Source organism: Poecile atricapillus, chromosome 2, assembly GCF_030490865.1.
Source record: "Poecile atricapillus isolate bPoeAtr1 chromosome 2, bPoeAtr1.hap1, whole genome shotgun sequence".
NCBI lineage: Eukaryota > Metazoa > Chordata > Aves > Passeriformes > Paridae > Poecile > Poecile atricapillus.
Window position 1 is genome coordinate 95,632,768 of NC_081250.1, and position 20,772 is coordinate 95,653,539.

At 37.0% G+C, this 20,772-nt stretch overlaps 1 protein-coding gene across 6 annotated transcripts in view; it reads right to left on the reverse strand.

Moving 5' to 3' along the window:
* ZNF407 (zinc finger protein 407) overlaps nt 1–20,772 on the reverse strand; it is a 337,294-nt gene that overhangs the window by 108,129 nt on the left and 208,393 nt on the right. For all 6 annotated transcript variants that reach the window (XM_058831042.1, XM_058831041.1, XM_058831044.1 and 3 more), the window contains one exon: nt 17,819–17,939. In XM_058831042.1, coding sequence (XP_058687025.1) covers nt 17,819–17,939 — 121 coding nt within the window. The remainder of the gene's footprint in view (nt 1–17,818; nt 17,940–20,772) is intronic.

The window sequence follows — 20,772 nt, forward strand, 5'->3', positions numbered from 1 at the left end:
GGCCATGGAAAACATCAATTTTTTAAAAAAGCTGAGATGAATTTAATTGAAGACACGTATTTCCTTTCAGTATCAATTTTTCCCCTATTGTACTTCTTTTATTGACCACGTAAAGTAACTGAACAATTCTGTGGAGTCTGTTTGTATATTCTCAGGAACACATAAAGTATTTTCACAGATATAGAAGTGCAGACAGAGCCTAAGAAAGGGTGTGGAATCTAGTGGCTGCATAAGATGAAACTGGACTCCTAATGTTGCTGGAGTCAGAAATGATAGCAACAGACCCTAAAGGCTGCCTGTCAATCTCAGATGCAGATGGTACTTCGTCCAACTGGCCTTCGTGTCAGATCCTTCAGCCATTTTAGTGACAACACGGTTCCCTAGAGGGCAGATCCTGTTGCTTTGCAGCCTGGATTCATACCCAGGGCACTGTGGTCTCTGCTCAAAGTAGGTTTTTTTAATGCTAATACAGTCCCTCTTGTTGCCCTATCCCAGCCCCAACCCCCATGCAAAAAGAGATGGTAATTTTCTTCCTCATTTCAAATGTTCCAATTTATCAAAAGAATCAGCAATAATTGTCTGAAAGATTCACTTTTGTTATGCATGCCAAAACTATATATAAAATCCCTGCTAACAAAATTTGCAGACAACACTGTAATTGGCAGCATGATTAATAGCGATGACACTGCCATCATATAGTGCAGTCGCTGAAGCCAGGCATGTTCAATCACAACATGTACACACACAATTACATGTTAGCTTTCCCACCTTTGCACAATGCATGCAAGTAACTTAGACAATGCTGTGAAAAGCTGTGACACTGAAAATTATTTAAGGATTAGTGGACCATCAGTTTAATGTGAAATTCTAGTGTGATTCTATAAGCAGAAAGGCCCCATACTATATTTAGCTGTATAAGCAAGGAAGTAGCAAGCAAATGTAAGGATGTAATGTTCTCTTTGTGACACCAGAGAAACAAATTCTAGAATATCTACTTCCTGTATTAGTGGCTACATAAAAAAAAGGGAACAAACAGCCACAAAGTGATTATAAATAGAAACAGAAGTGGGGTAAAAAACTCTAAAAAACTAAATAAAAACTCCTTCTATTTGCTTATTACACTTTAGGTTGACCCATGAGTAACTTAACATGGAATTAAAGGCATAATTAAGGGACAACCTAACGTTGAGAAAACCTATACAAAATCAAAAACAATGACTACACGTTACAGTCAAATTCAACTGAGACAGAAAGCAGAATTTCTTCAGCAATTAATCTTTCACAGAAGGGAAGTTGGTTCTGAACTTTTTCTGCTTTCAGATCAAATCTGAATATGTTTCTAGATCATAAAATTCAGTCAGAAGTAGGAGTTTCAGTACAGAGCAAACTGGGAAAAAAACCACCTATGCATTTTTTTTGGTAGAAGGTCAGACTGGCTGAGCTTAAGGCTTTTTCTGGGCTCAAAGTCTCCAAGAAGTACAGTTTAAGTCTGAAAAATGTCATTGTGAGGTCAGCCATTTATTGTGCTTCTATGATGTCATGGAAATTTGTTCAGTCTGCAAATTAAAATATATTCTTCCTGGCTGTCAATACTGAAAAACCATCTTAGATTCTGAAAGTCAAATTTGGGTCTTTAGTTGGAGGTATGATTGATTATCTAATCTAAAATGTGTGTTGAAAGCATATATCAGAGAAACATCATTCTCTTCAGATTATGTCCTCATAACGCCATATTCTGCACAAATGTAAGTAAATGCAGCATTTGGCTCTGCACTTTGAGCTTACTTCAGAGACATCATTCACTCCAGGAGAACTGGTTTTAAGAGTAAGGAGCAAGCAAAACGTGATTTTTGTTCCTACAAGAGTACATTTGCCTGTAAGGACGCCCTGCTGCTCAGTAAGAAACTGCAGTTTTGATGTAGCTGGACTTTCACTGGAGACCTACATATCAAAATTTATGTGCTGTGTACTTAACCAAAAGATACTGAAATGGAATGAAAGCGCTGAACTATATATTTGACTTACCTAGCATACCTATATGTAAAACAAAATGCATAAGGTAGTTTCTACTGCACTTCAGACTATTCAAAGTTGCAGATAAGCTGTCTTGTAAAAGTATTAGATTGAAACTGGACCACCCAGAATAGACACATTTTTACTGTTCTTTCAACAATACACAATTATGTCTACCAGACATAGCATGAATTTAACTAGATGAGAAATCAGGGCAACACTCTAAATCTATTGATTGAGAAGAACAGGAACTGCCTGAATGGTATTACTTCAAAAAGCTAACCCAAGAAGAAAAAAATTTAAACACCAGGGCAAAAGCCTTCTGGATACCAATGAAATTCTGTCATATTGACGAATTTTACAGACCAACACCAAACAAATTATCCTGTGATCATCTATCTAAAGGTTGTGTCTTGAAGAAAAAACCCACAACCATATAAAATTAACCTCATCATATTATATGAAATTAAGCTCCTTTCGTCATCATAGATACTGTTATGGACTTGTCTTTTTTTCCTACAGAGGGTTAACATGAAAAGAGGGAAGAATAGTAAAATATGAAACTTTTTCTTTGGCTTCACCTTTCACATTGTGGTATCATACAACAGCAGAAACTAATGAACTTGCTCATCTTCGAAAGCCCTTTTGCATGCTTCTTCCTTCACCCTTAACTCTGATCCTCACAGATCTTCCCTTATGTGTGTGCCAATTTTACTGGTATAATATCTGCACTTTTATTAGTTGTGTTCTGATGATTTCTACTGAGAGATACTTAAAGCTTAAACAAGTCAAAAACTATTTTATCGCTTCTGAAGAAAACTAATGTGCAGAGCCGCTGAATGATAAGAGAGATCACTGAATTTATTTAATAATGCATGTCCATTTCACAAAAATGGCCTGTGTAATCCTTTTAAAAATAATAACCTGTTCATTTCAGACCTTGCACAATGCTTCTCTTTGTCCCTTGTAAGTCTCTCAAATGTCTTATTTTAAAGGAATATATAGTACTCCCGGAAGACATTTTCCCATTTCTATTCTCTTCAACTCCTGTGAGCCCTTGTTCTGTGTGATAAGGCAATCTCCTTCGGGATCTGAGCTGTGTAGTTTCGCACCACGAGTGACAAGGACTCAACTTGAATAACTGCTGTGCGCAGGTTGTAATTATGTCAGCTGGAGTGTTGAACAAGGGGACTGATTAATGTGTGCCCCAGCCCAGGCACAGTCCCTATCAAAACCTTCGTGCAGGCCAGCAGTGGGGATGGGTTAAAGCAGAAAGACAAAACATGCTGTATCGTCCATGATAGATGAATTGCTCCAACAGTCTTCAGGCAGATGTTCCAGGACAGTATAATATACAATTACTCTGCCTTATCACCTTCCTAGGGACAATAAAGCTTCCTCCTTCTATAGCTCATGTGAGTGAAGGCAAAATTAGTTTTACTTTTACAACACTGACTCACTTATCATGTTGCCTTGATTGTGCTTTTACAGCTAAAGAAAACATATATTGCACTCAACCTAAAAACAAACAAACAAACAGAACCCACCAAAAAATCTGCATTCCTCATCTTTTATATAAAACCAAACTATTCCTTTGAATCTATTTTGCATCATAGTAAGGCAGACCTTAAAGGGCTAATTTAGTATGTGATTCTAGGGACATTACTAACTTTAGAACAACTGGACCTATTCATAAGCTTAATGTTATATGTACATATAGGAAAGGACCTCAGTGATTCAAGTCAGAATGCATAGATAATAAAAAAGACACAGGTTTGGTGCAAAAGATGCCTATGTGAATAACATGCCCTTAGTGACTATTTTAACTAAGCACTCATTCTAAAAATGCTACAGCACTCTTGTAAAACAATTCTTTGAGAAGTCATTAATCCACATGCCTCTTTAAAGGCCACAAGCGTTTACTCTACACCTACTATAAACAATCCATGTATTTTCCAAAAGTAAATATAAATTAAGTAAGTAATAGACATTTAGGGGAAAAAAAAATTATCTATCTATCTATCTATCTATCTATCTATCTATCTATCTATCTGTATTTGTTTCCTTTTTGTTATCAGATGCATACAGTTTGGGTTTTTTTGCTGGAGATATGGAAGTAGTCTATATGTTTCAGTGCTGTTTCCACAAGTTTGCAGAATAGCAGCTTACTAACATGAGGTGAATATCAAGAGAAGAATATAGCTCATAATGAAATCCTTCCTTTCTAAGTAGTGGATGGGTATAGATAAAGACACTGTGCTTCAAAGTAGAGAGTCTAAACAGCTCTACTTGCATTCCAAGATGCATTGCTTTCAGTACTACCCCTCCTCCAGCTATATAACAATGACATGAACTCCAAAAACAAAACAAAAAAAATGCACGCAGAAACGCCTTTAGCAAGACACATATTTGAAGGTCAGGTTTAAAAACAAAACCAGACTAAAACAGCCAAGGCTGATTCTAATGGCACTTAAGACTGCATGCATATTTGAAAAATTCTATTTATATTCATTTAATTTGCATGAAAGGTATTGGATTACCAGTCCATAAAGGAGAGATAAGATTTTCTAAGGAGACTATGGGAATTAGGCACTGATACTGCACTTCAGCTTGAATGCAAGCTCTCAGCTGTAACACCTTCTTTGAGGTTTTAGTCATTAAACAGTACCACAGTCTTGGCAACAATAAGATTTCACCACTACAGTACAGGCTTTCCTGTACTCCTCTGGTGAAATGAAATCCTATGTTTATGAATCAAAATGTAGCTCCAAGAAAACTGGAACATTCTCACTGCACAGCATGTTGACCTGAGAGGACAGCACGACAGGATAATGATACGCCAACTGCTGTACAAAGAAACAACAAAGAAAATGGTCTTGGCCTCAGAAAAACTATAATCTAAGTATTGAGAAGGATATGATAACCAGGAAATAGGCAAAAAGATTAGTTGTTTTAGGAAAATATATTAGCTGGCACAAAATACCATGCATCAAGTCTTTCTTCTTGAAACTTTGGCATTAGACAGCAAGGAGCTGCCAGGAGCCAAAAGCAGATCTAATCCCTGCTTTCAGAAACACTCTTCTGTTTTCAGTTATGTTCCCCATATAATTCTCTTAGAAAATCCAAACAACAGGCTCCTAAACACTTTGTCCTGTGCCCTTTCAGCTGAGAATCCTAAACAATAACTCGAATGAGGTTGCAGACAGCAGTTCATTATGAACTAAATGAATTCTGACTTGTCTAATATTCAGACCTCTAACACATACCCAAAAATACAAGAAGAGGGGCCTGTTTGCCTAAAAAATGTACCAAAAGTACAGGCAGACATAGCCATTTCCCCAGGACAAAGACTTCTGAGCATGCTTCAGTGATTTCACTCAGTTGTGCAAGAACTTGCAAACTCAAGTAGAGAGAGAACTGAAAAACAAAAACTCCAAAAGGAGTAGATGCTTCTGGATTTAGAAGTCTTTTGGCAAGATTTAGGAGATAGGGATCCTCTCTGAAAATCAAACGGAAAGTAGTAGTAACTGGGTTCTCAATCCCACAAATTACTTGCCAAGTTTAACTTTTTTGCTGTTCAGGATATAAAGTCTTGTGGAAGGTGGTGCCAGCTCCCTGGCTTTCCATTTCTCTCTTTCCTAAGAAACAAGTACCTTCATGACAGGTGAGAATTGCCGCTTCACTGAGGACGTGGAGGCGATGTGAATAACATCAGTGGAGCCAGGATTTTATCCACTGTCTTTGTTTTTGTTTTATAGTATTGACCCTGTGACAGTACACACTTTCCAGCCAGTGAGAGCTGATTCCCAAATGAGCTATGGAACAGAGATGCTTAGATGGAGAGGGGCTTAGTTATAATCCTTTCTGTTACAGCACTCCTGCCATGCTACTGGTGAACTGAAACTAAAAATGGGCACTTCAGAGCATGAAAAGAAAATAAAGATTCTTCTGATGTTATGTTGTAGACTTCTAAGAGAAAAGACATCCAAACAAAAGAGGAAGCCAGGAACAGATGCATATGTACAAGAACTCAGCAAACAAATGCTCTATTTGCCTTTTAGAATCCAGTTCTGGAATGCAGAGTACCAACAGAGCTACCATCACCCAATACCGTATTTTCATCTCTCACCTCTTGCACCATCACCAGGAAACAAAAAGCTATTCCTGAAATCTGCACTCGCTGGCCTTGTTTGGCTGACTTGATGTTCCTTCATTTATTTAAAACAGACTGGATAGTAGACACCTGCTTTGCCCTCACAAGGGCTCACATTTAGGACTTCCCTCTCTGGTCTGACACAAATTAACAAATCCAATACAAATTCCTTTATCTTTGAAACATTTCTTCTACTTGAAAATTTTACTGCTCTTCAAAATGACTATATTTCAGCATGCAAAAATCAATCAGCTAAATACCATATGACTGTGCTATAATTTATTAGTGCTGATCAAAATCTTAAAGACTAGTAATTAAAATTCAAATTAAAATGTGATGAAAGTCACATTTAGTCACGTAAACAAAGAGGCTGAATTTCAAATAGGCAAAGAGTCACTGGACCCCATGCGAGATGAGAATTCGTGGATGCTCAGTATCACTAATAACATGTAAAAAAAATGTACCATTTTTTCAACCTTTGCTTCTTTTCCTGAAGTAAATACATCTATATAGATCTATGAATATGTCAGTTCATCAGTGAATGACTTACAGAAAACATGCCAAAAAAGCACTAGTGGAATAATGTCTCCACAGTGAGAGAAGTTTCTTCCTATTCACTAAGAAATGTCACTGGTCTCAAATGCTTGGGAATAAATCTTCTCCAAATTATCTTTTTTTTCTTAAGAAAACCATAGATTTTGGGGGTCTCCTCCTTATCCTCTGAAAAATACCTTTTAAATTTTAGCTTTAAAAAGGACCTATCCTGACAACGTGCAACAAAAGGTTTATTTGGGACTCAGTACTTTGACACATGAGCATTTTATCAACTGAAGCATGATTTCCTATGCATTCAGGCTCCATTCACTAAATCTCCCAATGCACCAATGCAGCAACAACAGCTCCCCAACATGTTCCTTCAGGATATCCCCATCCAAGGAAAAAACATCCATTCTGGGTGGTGAGGCTGGATTGTAAGAGAGAAGAATGCATGACAGCTGAATTTTGCCTGATTGGTCCTCTATGATTTTTTTTCACTCTTCTCCTCATCCACCTCTTTCAGGAAACATGAACTTAATTTATCTCAGCAGCTACTACAGGGTGTCAGTTTTCACCAAAACTGCCCAACAGCTTCAGAAGTTATTAAAGAAATGGGTGAAAGATGGATGAATGGGCTGGTGCAAGTCTCACAATGAGTTAGGGAAAGAAGGCTAAAAAACAATCCTTATCAACTGGTTTTAAAAAACTGCCTTTCTGAATTAAAGATACATCTTTTTTCCTGAAACAAAAACAAAGAATATTTTTTATATGTTAAAATACCCATATAAGAGATCTCCAAAAGTTGCTAATGGAAATGGTTCTCTAAGAAGAGAACCATTTTGTTAACAGAAAGATGTCTGAAATACCATATTTTTCTACATCGTCAGAACTTAGGAATTTATTTTAATAGTTACAATACCTTCAGCAACTTCAAAATGGTTCTAAATATTGTTTGCCCTGTAGATTATGCATGCAAAATTTCAACAGAAATGTTTTGAAGAAGCTCCATAAGGGAAGGCATTCCACATAGGGTTTTAGCAGAATAAATGATGTTCCATGCTACAGTTCTTAGAGAGAATCCATAATCATCTTGAACGGGCATTGAAAGACCATGCACTGAAGTTACAAACATAAACCAATAAATACTATATTTTAAGGGGTATTAGCAATATCACAATGAACTACAGGATGATGTTCAGGCAGTTTATGATATCAGCAGAAGCACTATATGTGTTTATAGGATTATAACACAAATAATTTTAGATTATTATCTAAATGATAAAAGAAATGCATAATAAGAGTTTCTAGTTGTGTGTGCTTTGAATGGTAACATTATTGAAAATATAAAAAGATAGCAATGCTGAAGAACACTAGAAGTATTACTTCAAAGCATTATCTAAAAATGTGCATATATGGGTATGGACCTCTATTCTAGGAACCACAGAGAGCTGGTCAGTTTGCTTAAGTGAAAGGAAAAAAAAATAGGGAAAAAAACCTGTGCACTTACAGAAGGAGGTGGGAAAATATCAAGGAATGTCTTCACTCCAATCCCCTGGCCCATGGGGGTGTGAGAAAGGAGAATAGTGTTGCATTAGCTTGTTCCATTGCGTTAGGCACACTAAGCCTCAGCATATTTAACTTGCTGAGGAGATGATGAAGAGTGCTGTACTGACCTCATCTTTTCTCTGAAGACACAAAGTAAAAAGTAGCTTTGACTCAATGAATCCAAGAATGCAGAATAACTTTTTGTTCATATGTATTTTCTTCCCTTAATTCCTTTTCTATTATTAAAATAGCACATTTTAAAATACATTAAAATATAAAGAAAGATAACACCAGAGCAGCACTCCATCACTTGTAATGACAAAACTGAGTGCTTTATATGCTGTTTATTCCCTAAGAAGTCTCAGCTATATCTATGGCTGTTATTTAGACCTAAACAGGCCTAGCAAAACCACAAAGATCATCCCAACCAGGGACAGATAGCTATAATAAACAACTTAATAAGTTACAACAGGCCAAGAGGCTCCTCTCCAGATTGTCTTTTTGTAAGTAAAGCCTCAAGGGAAATAGGGATCCCTGATCCATGACTTAGGAGAAGAAAGTAGAGTACCATACAACAGAGACTGCAAAATTGTTTTAGGGAAGGTGAGCTGTTGTATACCAAGTGGTCTGTCTTCCTTATGCCACATTTTCTGATGGAGAATGCACCACTTTCTCCCAGCTGCTCAGGAAGGAGTAAAGGCAACAACGCAAACCTTGAGACAAGCTCTTCCTGTTACTGGCCAAAACTAAGCAGCAACTTCGAACTCACAGGTTCAAAGCAACATCTTTGGAACTCAGAGCTCCCAAATCTCTAATGCCTCTCTCTCCAAAGCAGGAAGCTGAGGTTCTCAGAGATGAGCCTTCAGCCCATAGGGGTTCCCACAAGACTGGGAAGAGGGTGGCCAAGAGCACCAGACTTCCAAACCCCAGGTGCTAATGTTGCTCCAGAGCCTCAGTCCCACCATAGCATATTGTAGTGCCTGGCAAACACCCTCCAGCCACATTGCAGAGGTGCCAGCCTGGTGCGTCGAACCCACACTTCCACTGCAGAGGTGGGGAACCCAGTGGTGGTGACAGAGGCTTTAGTACCTCAGTTCCCAAAATGCCCCAACGTACCACTCCAGGAGAATTTGGACAGAAGCTGGTACAGGGACAAGGGCAACTCTGCTGGAATGTACAAGGAATTTTATTTAGCTTTAATAAATCAGGAATTTCTAACAATGCCAAATTTATCTGGAAAATTGCTCACCATTTCTAATGCATTAAAAGTATCTAAGTAGCAAGCTTTTCTCAAACACAAAAGCTCTTTTCTTTCCTTCTTTCACTTGCTATTCAGTAATTCTTTTCTTTATCTTATTTTCATCAGACTTTAAACAGAAAAAACCTTTCCCTTTCTTCCCCTTGCACTATAGTATACCTCTTTCTGGAACTTCAGAACAGAATTTGCTTTCTGTCACTTCCCCAGACTTTAATCTATTTTGTATGTGACATGTGAAGAAGGAAGAGGGAAAGTTGTCACAAAGATAGCATTAACACAGGAACTTGTTTTACAGGGTAGTAGCCATATAGTCTGGAGAATAAACCCCACACAACACAACAGGGTCATGTCTATCAATTTCATCTTGATGATCTGTAATGCTGCTGAAGTATTTTCAGATTGCTAGCTACCTGCCACATAGTTAGATGGTAGCTATCAGCAATAATAATAAAATTATTACTATTACTATTACTATTACTATTATTCGTCCTTGTAGCTTTCATCACCCCCAAAGATAGCTTTGGCCCTTTTATAATCACTGGATTGGGGAATAAGGAATGGCAAAAGAAACAAACAAATTAATTCTTTTATTCTCTGTTAACAGGCAAGAGCAAAGAAAACATATACAGTTGTTTTAGTTTTTTTTTTAAATATGCTTTACACAAGAGGCTCACATTAATTAAGCTATGATGCCAATGATTATTTTTAGATCAAACCATTCTAAGAAATGGAGGTTTATTTGTAGACATAAAAGATCTTCACTGTACTTTTTTATCAGAAACACTGTAAGAACAGGAAATTACAAGTCTTTTTGGTACTACAAGCTGTATTAAGACCATAGCATTGCTGTTCATATTGAGGTTAGTACTAAATTTTTATTTACTATCAAAATGGAACATACTTAAGATTATTTTATTTTGAAATATATGCTGGTGTTTCAGATTGATAAACATGAATTAAGTATGTATTAGATATAAATATACATGCATTTATGATAACACATTTATGCTCTTTAAGAAAGAGGAATAGATAGGACAGTGATGATTACATATGATACTAAAAAAGAAGTGTGAGGACAGAGAGAAGATAAAATGTGATAAAAGAATACATTAGTAACATGAATCTGTCTACTGCATGAAGTGGCCTTATTCATATTTCCTAGACACCAAATACTTCAAGGTTTTGGGTTAAGTGTCTTGGACACTGATTCAGAAAAAACAGCATCACTTCAGCAGGGGAGGGGCTGCCTAAGAAATATTAGGGACAAAGCCCAAATTGAACAGGAAGAGAAAGACAGTGCCTACTGAAAGAAATCAGGAGACTGACAAAGTTTTTTCAGAACTTTAATCGAAGTGCAAACAAATTACAAAGTGCTGGCCTACAATCACGGCAGGCTGTAACAGAGAGACGCTAAAAACAGATGTTAATTTTTACATTGATATCAAAATGGCTTCAAGTCTCAGTAACATTAAACTCAGCAGTGTCCTTTGAGTAATTTAACACAGCATTTAGGCTTAAATAGATCCCTTAAAAGTTGTTCTTCAAAGGACTCAATCCAGAATGAGACTAGAATAGTATTATCAGTGTTTGCAATTACATCACCACTTGGGCAGATCCTTAAAGTCCCAAGTTCAGTGTTAGCATGAGAATCACAGACCCATTGAATTAAAAAGGCAATTTTAAATTCCTCCTTCTTAGAGTAGCAACAGGGGAAAAAAAACAACCCCTAAAAACAAAAAATAAAATAAAATAAAATAAAATAAAATAAAATAAAATAAAATAAAATAAAATAAAATAAAATAAAATAAAATAAAATAAAATAAAATAAAATAAAATAAAATAAAATAAAATAAAATAAAATAAAATAAAATAAAATAAAATAAAATAAAATAAAATAAAATACCGAGGCTCATGGAATTATTGGTGAATTTCCTTAAAATGTATTAAACATTAAAATTAGTAAAAGTCCATACTACCCTTCTACCAAGTATAGTGCATTTACTATGCTCTTAATTACAAATACAGAATGTGAGGGACCTCACAAAATTATTACAATATTCCATACTGTGCCAAGGCCTCTTAATATGGCAACTTCACTGTGGACTGCAGTCACCAAGTCTACACATGCTAATGCACATGTGTGTGCATGTACACCCATTTTTCCTAAGAAACAATCCTGTTTCCTGGTACACACACATTCTCCTAAGCACTCCAGGCAGTGACATTGGACAGGAACAGCTTTGAGAGAGGGAGCCTAAACTCTTCTATACACTGCCACCAACAATTGTCCAAAACTGCAGAGACACAATTTCTCAGTCAGTGCAGACAGCGCAGACATGTCCAAGCAAGGGTCACATCATTACTTATGTGCTCTCCATTTCGGAGAGTTAGGAAATGTTAATTCCATGTTAGGAATTACATCCTGATAGCTGATCTGCATTGTGCACTACTACAACTATTTTTATTCTGAGTTTACTACATAAACTACATGCTATGAATTAGGTGAATATAAGAGGCTTTATTAAGCCACAGAAACATTACAAAAGGGAATAACGGTGACCGTTGTTTTGTATGCCATGTATTCGTTAGAATAATTAAAGTGTTTTTGCAACTATATCTGAATCCTATTTCAGATTATTTTTCCTCAAAGACTTAAATGCTACAGTATATTTTATTCTGGACTAATACAAATATTTTCAAATATTTTATCTGAAAGTTTATTAAAAACTAAGGGGGGAATAATAGTCTGAGTTTTTATCTGGGAACTGTGCCCACGCACTGACAGAATGTCTGTCTAAACTTCTATCTTCATTTGTTTATAAGTCTGTTAGCACAAGGCACTGGATATCCTCAACTCCTGCTGCTGAACACAACAGAAGCTGAAGTACTTCCTGAAGGCCCTGTTTGCCCTATTACATACATGCATTATTTTTGTTAAAAACTTTGTATTTGTACAAAGTATATCCACTATTTTTTTTCCAATTCTGCCTTTGTGATATATATATCTGTGTGTATGTGTGTGTGTGTTTTCCCATAGTGCAGTGCTGTTTGCCACCTGGAATTCTCATCAGCCTATACAGTTGTGTAACTCATTTATTTCCTATACAGGTGTATTAAATTTCACTGGTAACAAAGAGCATATTGATATCAATGTTTTAATGATAAATAAACTGGTTTTATCATTTGATGTATAATTTGCCTTAACAGCCCTTCAGTTTTGCTATGAATTAGTATGTATTGTTACGTAATCTCTAATGTATGTAAAGTATCCCTGCTTCTCTTGATGTAACACGGGAATAGTGCACAGCTGATGCAATTGTACCTAAAGTTATTGAATTCGCCAAAACAAACAGAGAGAAAACACTTACTCTGCACATTCTTATGACTTAGGTGCAAATCCTGGAGTGTATTATAAACTGGTCTTTACAACCTATGAACAGATATGAACTATAAGTCAGACAGAAATAAGAACTCCCTAGGGATGCTGTCCAAAAAAAGAAAAGTAGCCCCTGTGGAGTAACTCTCTCTAAGTCATGCTGCTGCCGCTGAAAATATGCAATGAATCCGTCTGCAGTTGGAATTTCAGATGCCATAATCCCTTACAGAATGTTGTCTAATTATTTTATTATGCATAATAAATGTAAAATATTTATTTTAGCTTACATAATTATATTAAAAATGTATGCTATTTATTCTCAGTTTTGTAAGACATCCTTCACAAGTCATATACTTTATAGAAAGGAATGCATGCTGTTTTGCTGGCTTGGCTGTTTGTTTTATACAATTTCCACACATTCTTATCTATAGCTAAGGAACACCCCTGCATATTGCCCTCCATTACCTCACCACCACAGGTACTCTGTGCAAAATGAACCATACAGTGGAATCCCAGAGAACTTAAAATTCTTCTCTTTAATCACAGCAGAGGGATGGCCTGAAGCACATTAACATAATAGCAGTCCCACACTCTTGTGGTCAAAGTTGAAGCAATAGACTTTCTGCATCATGAAACTATGTCAGTGCTTCTCCCGAGCACTGTAATCTAACAAATTTGATCATGTGAGAACAAGGTTCTGCCTTTTGTATGCCCACCTTCATGTAACTCAGATCCATCTCACTGAAAAATTCCCCTCACACATACCATGAACATAAATTGCCTGAGAAGTTGTGACAGTTATATAGAAAGTCAGAACAAATGGGAGTTAAATTTAAAATCTTAAATATGAATAAATGAGCTTTCCCTATTTTAGACACATGCACAAAACCAGTTTAGTTCTGAAAATGCTGTATATCTGCATCTTTTATTGATATCATCAGACTTAGGAGAACTTTTCCCTTCTGCCATCAGGTTAAATTCAGGTACCTAGCCTTACTACAGGTTTAGAAAGTCTGTCCACAGCCCATACAACCAACAGATTTTGAAACCTGTGTCACAGGCGCTGCTCATTTTCAGGATGTTATACAGCTCTTCAGTGCTTACTGTGCCTATTATCAAATGCAAACAGTATTGTTGTCAGTGTAACTCCAGGATGGTGTCATCTGAAAAGTTCAGCCACATAACACATCTTTTTTAAACGAATGAGAAATATAAAATAAGCATTGCATAAGTAATGGTGGTGCAGGGCCCTGTGAGACCAATTCTGCATTATAAAATTAAGTTAAACATTAATTAAGGGTGAATGAATATTTTTGTATGACAAAGCACATTGACTTAAGAATGGAGAGACATGCCATGTGATTTGAAAAAGTAAATGCAAAGGAAAATCGTGAATATTCTTATCTAGATAGGAAAAACCTAAATTGAAAACACAAATGTGAAAAATATATAACCAAACATACAAGTACATTTTCATGTTTATGAATATTATATTTTTCTTCCTTCTAAAGGATTTTTAAAAATAGACTGAAAACATAATTTCAAATTATAATTGTTACCGGAAGTCATATACTACTGTGTCGAAAAGCAGATGTTAATTTCTTTTTCATCAAGATACAAAAGATTTAGACAAAAAAAGAAAGTCAAGTGGTCACAGTACAAAAAACTAGATATGGAACATTTTTCCCAAGAATACCGAAGAACAACTATAAGCATACACATACTATAGAGAATTTATAATTTGTGAGCTAAAAATGCTAAGTTAGTTTACTACTCCCTTCAGAAAAACACATCCATTCATGTCTTTTTCTACTTAAGAAAAGAATGTCTCATGCTGTGTGTTGTATAGGGAATAAATTGCCTTTTCTGTTCCATGCAGGCAAAATCACTCTTTTCCCCGTAGTATCTTACAGCCGATTTCGCTTCAGTTTATAAAGTTTATAACAGTTCCTAAATTCAGATTAGTTTCTTCCAATAGTCCTTTTTCTGTACTTCTAGCCAGGGTTATCTATCCTTTCACTCACTAGACTGGCAAGAATTTTTGCAGGATGATTATTCACAATTTCAGGCTGAGGAATTGAAAAGCTTGAGGTCAAGAATCTCTGAGAGTACTCTCAGCACCAATGAGCTGAATGGGAATAGTTTAAATATATTGTACTTAGCCACTGTTTTAATTCAAGTGTCTCAAACTACTTTATAGAACAGAGATCAGTTATCAATGAAAGGAAACTTAATATTAGCACTAACAATGGTTTCCTCCATACCCCAACACAAAAAGAGGAATATTCACCTCGCTGAAAATACAAGGCTCATTAAAGAGTCTGCAGTTGCCAAGCAACACTAAACAGCAACACATGAAATAGTCTGGATGAACTTAGAGTGCAAGGGCCGAGCTCACAGCATCACAATGAGACCTCAACCACAAGACATGGGGGTGAATTTTAGCAGTAGATCAGCAGATTTTGAAATCTTCATTTTAACGTTTTCTGTAGGTGACACTTGCAAGATTACATACCATCTGCTGAACTGGTGCAAACAATATTATTTACAGGGTTGCTAATAACTTTCCTTTAGAAGAGAAATACTGGGTGACTTGACAAGGAAGCACCATGTGATTCCCTTAAAATTGTAGTTTAAAATGAAGAGAGAGGTGGATAGAGAGCAAAATATATACTTGCCAACAAGGCTGGCTAATATCCCAGGACTGTGGAAACTGGCAGGCACAAGCAGGACTGCTGAGCTAATAAATACAGCAGCCTCTCTACGGGCTCCTCTGCAGCTACACAGAGTGCCTCACTGCCTCTATGAGCTTGTAGCAGGAGCAGCAGCATAGCTCTGGTTCCTGCGTCCCTACCAGATGTTTTTCAGCTGAGTTTGGAACACATTTCCTGCAGAATCAAAGCTTCATCAGCTGGTATCTGTAGAGATCAGCCTCCAAATGTTAGGTCAAAATTGGCCTGTGAAGGATGGAAACTAACATTCTATTGTTATGAAACATTTATTTTTCAATAATATAAAAGAAGGCCATGCCCAGATATTTCTTGTTAATGCTGATAAAATAATTATGCTTGCATCTTCTCTAATAATCTCCAGCATAATATGATACCCATAAAAACTTGCTATTTCTTAGAATTTATATCCCATACAGAAAACTCTTTATCCAAAGTAAAATGATCTCCTGTCTTTCACTCAACAGAGCACTGGGTTATGCATTTGGTATCCTGAGTGAGGGAAGTGCACCCACTCATTGGGTGTGTGTGACAAATCCCAGACTGATTCACATCTACAGTGCTCCAGACTCTTGGGTCTTCAAGCCAAGGAGCTCAAACCCACTGTAACCCACCTCTCATTACCTAGCTCTGTAATAAAACCATTCCTGCCAGTTGGCATGATTCAGTAAAAGTGGATGACCACCAAATGAAGTGTCCTCAAACACACGGCATTAAAGACAGCACTTCTTTTACCTTCAATGCAGCACATCATGTCACACTAATGCTTACATGCTATCACTTCACCCAACACAGACCTTTTACTGCAACTCCTCTGACAAATGAAAATCATCTTTAATTCTTAGATGACTTACTGAAGCTGAAAAACCACTTCCATTTTTAATGAAAAATATAAAGAAAGCAGGGGCACCCTAAAGGTAGCAGCATAGAAACATAGCCCTCCCCACAAGGTTATCAAATTCAGTTCTCTGCAGTTCCAGAGTATGATTTAACGGGTGTTCAGTAGCAAAGAGTTCACAGAACGTCTGCCCCACACAAACAAAACAATGCAACAAGAAGTTTTGTACAGGAAATGTGTGACAACTGCAGAGGCTTTCTGTACAGGAGTTTTCTGTAAAGTAGGCTATAAATAGCATGAAAACAGGTATTATGAGAGCAGATAGGCTTCATTATATAGTCTTGCTTTAGGGAACTACATTAAAATTTTAATGAACATACAGCTGTATGTTCAGCATGCAAAGAAAATAAGAAATGCTATAGTGGTTTAATCAAATGTTTAATTTTCCCCTCTTATGTGCATGCATCACAACCCATACATCTAATCATATGCAATTTATCAAATATAATGCAAATTTTTAAAAACTTTTTGAACACCAACTCTTGCAAATGGCTCATAAAATAGTCTATGGATTCCTTTATAGTACACATAGACCGGCCACCTCACTGCAAGGTATTAAAAGTATTAAAAAATGCAGAAGTGTATTTAAAAGTAAAGATTCACTTAAGAAGCAATGAGATAATTTAATAAGTACTCTATAATGAACCAAAAACACAGGCAATAAGCACCAGAAGTAATCTTCGCTGTTCAGTCATGTGATTCTTCTAAATTTAATCTGCTGCCCTAACATGGGGATGGGTTTTAATGGTGTAATAAGGGAGGCTTTGCCGTGCAACCAACCCTATGGCCAACTCTCATCCAAACACCCTGGCTAAGAAGGAGAAGGAGAACTGGAACAGAACAACAAGACTCTGAAGAACTGTAACTAGCTTGAGTTGCTTCCAGTTCTAATAAGTGTCTGGTGAGTATTTAGGCTGGTAAGCCTTTTAGAGAACTTTTTCTTTCTTGGTGAAATGGTTGCAACTCAACCAAGAAAAAATTTAAAACCGCAGCTGATTTGAAAAGGCAATGCAGATAAGCAGCCTCACCACAGAGAATTCCAACAGACACTGGAGCAGCTGTGAAACAAACACTCAACATTAGCACTGTAGTGTTACCACTAAAAGGCTTCCCATCATTTGTTTTTCTTTATAAAGTAATACCTAAATACTGAAGACTAAGTTTTTAAATTTAGCTCCTAATTTAATATGCAATTACCACTGCCCTGATGGTGTTTTAATGGCAGCATATTTTTATTGGTGACTTCAAATGAACCTCATCTGATCACCTTAACCCTTCTCTCATCATGCTTTAGTTAATGACTCATTACCTGTAGTCACACCAGGGACATCTGTAAGGCTTTTCTCCAGTATGGACACGCTTATGTCGTGTCAGATGCGATTGTGTTGTGGAAGCAAAGTTACACTCATCACATTTGAATGGTTTCTCTCCTAGAAGGTGACAAGAGAAGATTATCAGTTTTCATCCACAGAAAAGGAAAAGAAGCCCAAATTTCTGGCATATCCCTTGAGACAGCTTTTAGCCCATGTATATATAGCAAACACAAAAACAACATAAATTTCCAAATACAATGCATTCATTTCAAAATATGACAGAAACACATCAGTATCCAACTGACTTCTCATGTGGAATTATGCAGCAGCAAAAGGAGGAGAAAGAACTGAAACAGAATAACCTTGTTACTGGGTCTTATTCCATGAAAATACCATAACCAAGTGACAGGCATTCCTCACACACTACACCTCTTCAAACTGGGTGAAGAACAGTCCCAAAAGCAACACTGGGGAAGGCAGAATGTGAATAATCACACTGATGCTTGTATTCAGCAGCTGCTCAGAACGGAACATCTCCAGGTGAAAAGTGTCTTTGTTTTCACCTCCAACCTCAATTTTTAATGTTATCCCTTAAATAACATAAATAAACTGGGACTGAGAATATGAACCAGAACTCTGTGCTCCATTCCCCCAATCTTGCCTGCTAGTCTTCTGCCCTTGTTAATATTTTCTGAACTGTAGGCCAATTATGAGTAGAAGGACTTGAAAGGTTAATGAAAATAAAACAAACAAACAAAAACCAAACACCAAACCTAGACAAGGACAATATTTTCAGAAGACTAACATGCAATCTCTGCTGAATGTGAAGCTGCACTGAAAATTTCTAGAGGACTACTAAGTGAAGAAGGGTAAAAATTTTTATTGTCTAAGTTGTAATGTGAAATGAATATTCTTCTTTCCAGTGGAGGAGTCTACCCCTTAGAAGATACTGAGATAAAACCTCATGACAGATACACACTGTGATGACTAGCTAAGACACCTGCATCCAACTTTTTCCACATTTTCCAATTTTCCAATTTTCCAATTTTTGCCACAGAAATATTCTGTGGGGCTTTTAGGCAGATATAGTTATCATTTAGGGAGGAAACAGGTTTCCTTTTGTATGGAGAAGACAAAAGCCAGCTCCTAACTTAAGTATACACTCCAATGCACAAGCTTTCAGAAGTATTTATCTAAAAACTACATAAGGAATCAACATCCCTGACTAAAGAAGTCTGGATAAAGCTGCTAGGGACAGACATGTACCTTGTAGACTGTTCAGAGGTCTAGGACAGGCAGTTTCAAAATTGAACCCTAAGCCTATTAGCAGGCACAATTTGAAGTTTTTCAGACTGGCAGAAGACACACCACCAGCATAAGACTATCAGTAAGAGTGGCCTTTTGCAATCAGTAGCAAAAGGCCACTCCCAAATGGCCGTGCCTCTAACACAAATTTTTCAAGTCTGTTCACAGCATGAGACACTGAAGATTTTGAAATAGATTTTGCCAGAATTCTGAGAACAGAGAGAAATATGCATTTTTCCTTCTTGGAGCTTGTTGTGGGTTTTCCTCCCAAGGGAAAAAGATACGCAAGGTCCTCAAGGTCTGAAAAGCCCCTAATGTGGGATGGAAAGACAACAGAGCAGCTTCTGAAAGCTCCATAAAGAGCTGGCATAATTGCTTTTAGCAGCTGCGGGAGAGAATACCAGCCAATGTTTTTCATTTATTGTTTCATGGGACAAGGAAAGGTGAAGGGGCAGGACACAAAGCCGAAGCCTCTATGCTGGACAAATTGAGACTGCTAGAAAGTATGTCTTTCCTGCCCCAAATGGGGTTTTCTTGTCAGACCCTGACACTCTGCTCTGGAGAAGCTGATTGTCCCAGCAGCTTGCATGGTAGTGGCTGCTGCTTCAATTAAACTCTCTGGGAGGCCATAGACTCCCTAGCAACGTAACCTGTTCTTGAACTGAAGATTTCCTGTTCTGATTTATTTTATCATCTAGCACCAAAGAAGATAGCAACATTTTCAAGCCTAAGCAGTTAAGCCACAGGTATTTTAGATAACATACATACTTATTTTAACTGCTTTCATTTAAAATGCACTAGAACCTTGCCAACTTGCCCCCTTGTAAAAATAGGCAGATCTGAACTGAAAGGAGATTTTTAGTTTGCCATTGAGGGGAAAATGGATCAAGTAAAGGTTCGCTACTGTGCCAGGGCAGGGCCATTGGGGCTGACAGCCGAGCGAGAGCCTGTTGAAGCTAGGAGGGCTTGTAAATTCGACTGTGACCGTAAGAAAAATGATAATCTTTGCCCACTGCTCCAGGAAGTTTTTCCTTAGGAAATCCTTGTGGCTAACTGCTCCTGTCAAGTAGACTATGTGTAAATCTCACCTGACAGAAAATACATCACAGCAGCATCACACAACAAAAGCTAGCTAAATGGGGAGGAAAAAAGACAGCCTAGCACAGCCTGTAATTCTTAGTAGCTGTACATAAGAAACAGTACTTTTATGGAAAATTGACCAGGTTAATTAGTGTAGTTGAAAAAAACCTAAAAGACAACTAGGTATTTCTTTGGATTGGGTGATTCTGAAGAGTTTATTAGCTGCAGGAGTACTTTTATTTATTTTTTTATTTATTTAAGTTTTCCACAGACATACTGATTTAAGAACTTTTTGTCTTCCCTATCTATGGGCCAGGATGCTTCTAATCAGTCTTTGTGTTCCCGTTTTCCTTCCACCATTCTTGCCCCCAGACATTTCAGGCAATAAACATAATTCTTTTAATACAGGCTGCCATTAAAAATTCCAAGAGGACTCTTGCTCACCCCCAGTCAAGGTTCTAATTCATACAAAATTAAAACTACACAAATGAAAATATCAGTATTGACAGTATTTTTAAACAACAATATGTAATAACTTTAAAATAGTGTATCCATAATCGTAAGG